Source organism: Pleurodeles waltl, chromosome 3_1, assembly GCF_031143425.1.
Source record: "Pleurodeles waltl isolate 20211129_DDA chromosome 3_1, aPleWal1.hap1.20221129, whole genome shotgun sequence".
Classification (NCBI taxonomy): Eukaryota; Metazoa; Chordata; class Amphibia; order Caudata; family Salamandridae; genus Pleurodeles; species Pleurodeles waltl.
This window is the reverse complement of record NC_090440.1, coordinates 695,373,303-695,375,623: the sequence shown is the minus strand read 5'-3', so window position 1 is coordinate 695,375,623 and position 2,321 is coordinate 695,373,303. Positions and strand designations below refer to the sequence as shown.

Below are 2,321 nucleotides of genomic sequence, written 5' to 3'. Positions count from 1 at the left end.
AGCCCTCCTCTACAACATGCGGCTGCTGCAATTTCTGATTTAATCACGTGGAAGGAACTGACTGTGTTATTTGTGTTTTTAAAGAAAATAAGAAGATTTTTTGAGACATTCTGAGAACTGCAAAGAGTTTTTTGAAAAAAGACAGCTATTCCGCATGTAGTAGCAAGTCTGAGCTATTCAGTAATATTGAACTTTGGAATTTTGTACCGTAGGTCAAACATACATTTGTCATGGATCGTTTCCTGCTGCAAAAAGATGGTAGGGCATTCAAACGAAAGGCTGAAACAGACGGTGAGAAAAGACCTGGAAAAATTAGGTCATATGATACCTCCTACCTGAATTTTGGATTCACCTGCATCACCATAAATGGCGAAATCAGGCCACAGTGTGTGGTTTGTGGCATGACCTTGGCTAACAAAAGTCTGAAACCAAACAAATTAAAGCGTCACTTGGAAACTGCACATGGGTTACTGGTAGGAAAAAATACAGATTTTTTTGCCAGAAAGCTGGAAGACATCATCCACCAAAAAGACACTGTGAAAAATCTGGTTTCCACGCCAACAAATGCCTTGAAAGCATCTTACCAAGTGGCATACCACATTGCCAAAAACAAAAAGCCTTTTACAGATGGGGAAAAAGTGATTCTTCCAGCAATTCTTGACATGGCCAGGACAATGCTTGGTGAAAAAGCAGCGGAGAAGTTTAAAATGGTACCCATCTCAGACACAACAGTTTGCCGTCGCATCTCTGACATGTCAGAGGACATCCACAGACAACTCATAGCACGCTTAAAATCCAGTTTGTTTGCTTTGCAATTGGATGAAGCAACTGACTTATCCAAGGAATCTCATTTAATTGCTTATGTCCGATACTGCCACAAAACTGTAATATTGGAAGATTTTTTATTCTGTAAACCAATCAAGGGACATGCAACATCAGCAGCCCTGTTTGATATTCTCAATGACTTTCTGTGCTCCAATGACTTAAATTGGGAGAGCTGTGTTGGGATCTGTACCGATGGTGCTCCCTCCATGTGTGGGGCTAGGGCAGGCCTAAAAGCTAAAGTGCTGAAAGTGGCTCCTCATATTCTATGGACCCACTGTATGATACACCGGGAAGCCCTTGCAGTCCGAAACATGGATAGAGAACTTGGGGAAGTGTTGAATTCTGCTGTGAAAATTGTTAATTTCATAAAGGCACACCCAACTAGAGCTCGTCTGTTTGCAATTGTATGTGCCGAAATGGGAGCCGAACATGATGGTTTGCTTTTCCATACAGAAGTCCGATGGTTATCCAGAGGGAAGGTTCTGAATCGTATTTTTGAATTAAGAAACAAAGTACGACAGTTCCTTCTGGATGTGGCCCCCTACAAAGCAGAACAGCTATGTAATCCCTGTTGGCTTGTGCTTTTAGCATACCTTGCAGACATCTTTGATAAAATAAATTCCTTGAATTTGTCTTTGCAAGGAGCTGAAAGTACGTCTTTCACCATGTACAAAAAAACATCTGCCTTCAAGAAGAAACTGGAGTTGTGGAGAAGACTAATTCAAGATGGCCTGCTTGAGGCATTCCCCTGTTTAGCAGAAGCTCTTGAGGACACAGGATATGAACTTGAAAGTGCTGCTGAGGTCATAATAAATCACTTGACTTCTCTCAGGGACAGTTTAGAAAAGTACTTTCCTGAGGAAACTGATCATGTCAATGACTGGGTCTTTCAACCTTTCCTAGTGGGTGCAGGTACTCGTCTTCCAGTGCACCTTCAGGAAGACCTAATTGAGGTCCAGAGTGACCGTATTCTCCAGATGCAGTTCAACAAAATCTCATTGGGAGAATTTTGGCTGGCAATATCTGAAGAACATTCAGGTTTGTCAAAAATTGCAGTCAAGGTTCTTCTGCCTTTTAGCTCATCATATTTATGTGAGATTGGGTTCTCATCATTGGCAGTATTAAAGACGAAGTACCGTTCAAGACTAGAGATGGAGCACAACCTGAGGATGGCAGTAGCAAGAATACATCCACAAATTGACCGTCTCTCTGGAGAAAAACAGCCACACCCATCACACTAGTTCAGAAATGTGTTATCATCCAAATAAGCTTTGTTAAATTATGTTTTGATTGAGAAAAATAAAGTACCATTGCATATTTTTGGGCACTTCTTTTGGTAGATTTTTTGTTTGAACTGTGTAGTAAGTCTCTGACTCCAAACCACAGTCACCCACAAACCTTTGATTTGCTAAATACTGTCTACTAATATTCCCTTACCATAAAAATGATTTGCCATGGATATTGGGGGCGTTTATACTTGTCGCGGATGAGGAGTA

At 41.1% G+C, this 2,321-nt stretch overlaps 1 protein-coding gene across 1 annotated transcript; it reads left to right on the top strand.

Annotated features, from left to right (window-relative positions):
• Positions 1–230: 230 nt before the first annotated feature.
• Positions 231–2,066, top strand: LOC138283530 (zinc finger BED domain-containing protein 5-like). The gene has a single exon (XM_069221470.1). It carries the CDS (start codon positions 231–233, stop codon positions 2,064–2,066), a length of 1,836 nt encoding a protein of 611 aa, XP_069077571.1.
• The last annotated feature ends 255 nt before the right edge of the window (positions 2,067–2,321 follow it).

Bases quoted from the DNA above. Each gene is read 5' to 3' on its own strand.
- LOC138283530 (XM_069221470.1), top strand. From the start codon at position 231: ATGGATCGTTTCCTGCTGCAAAAAGATGGTAGGGCATTCAAACGAAAG.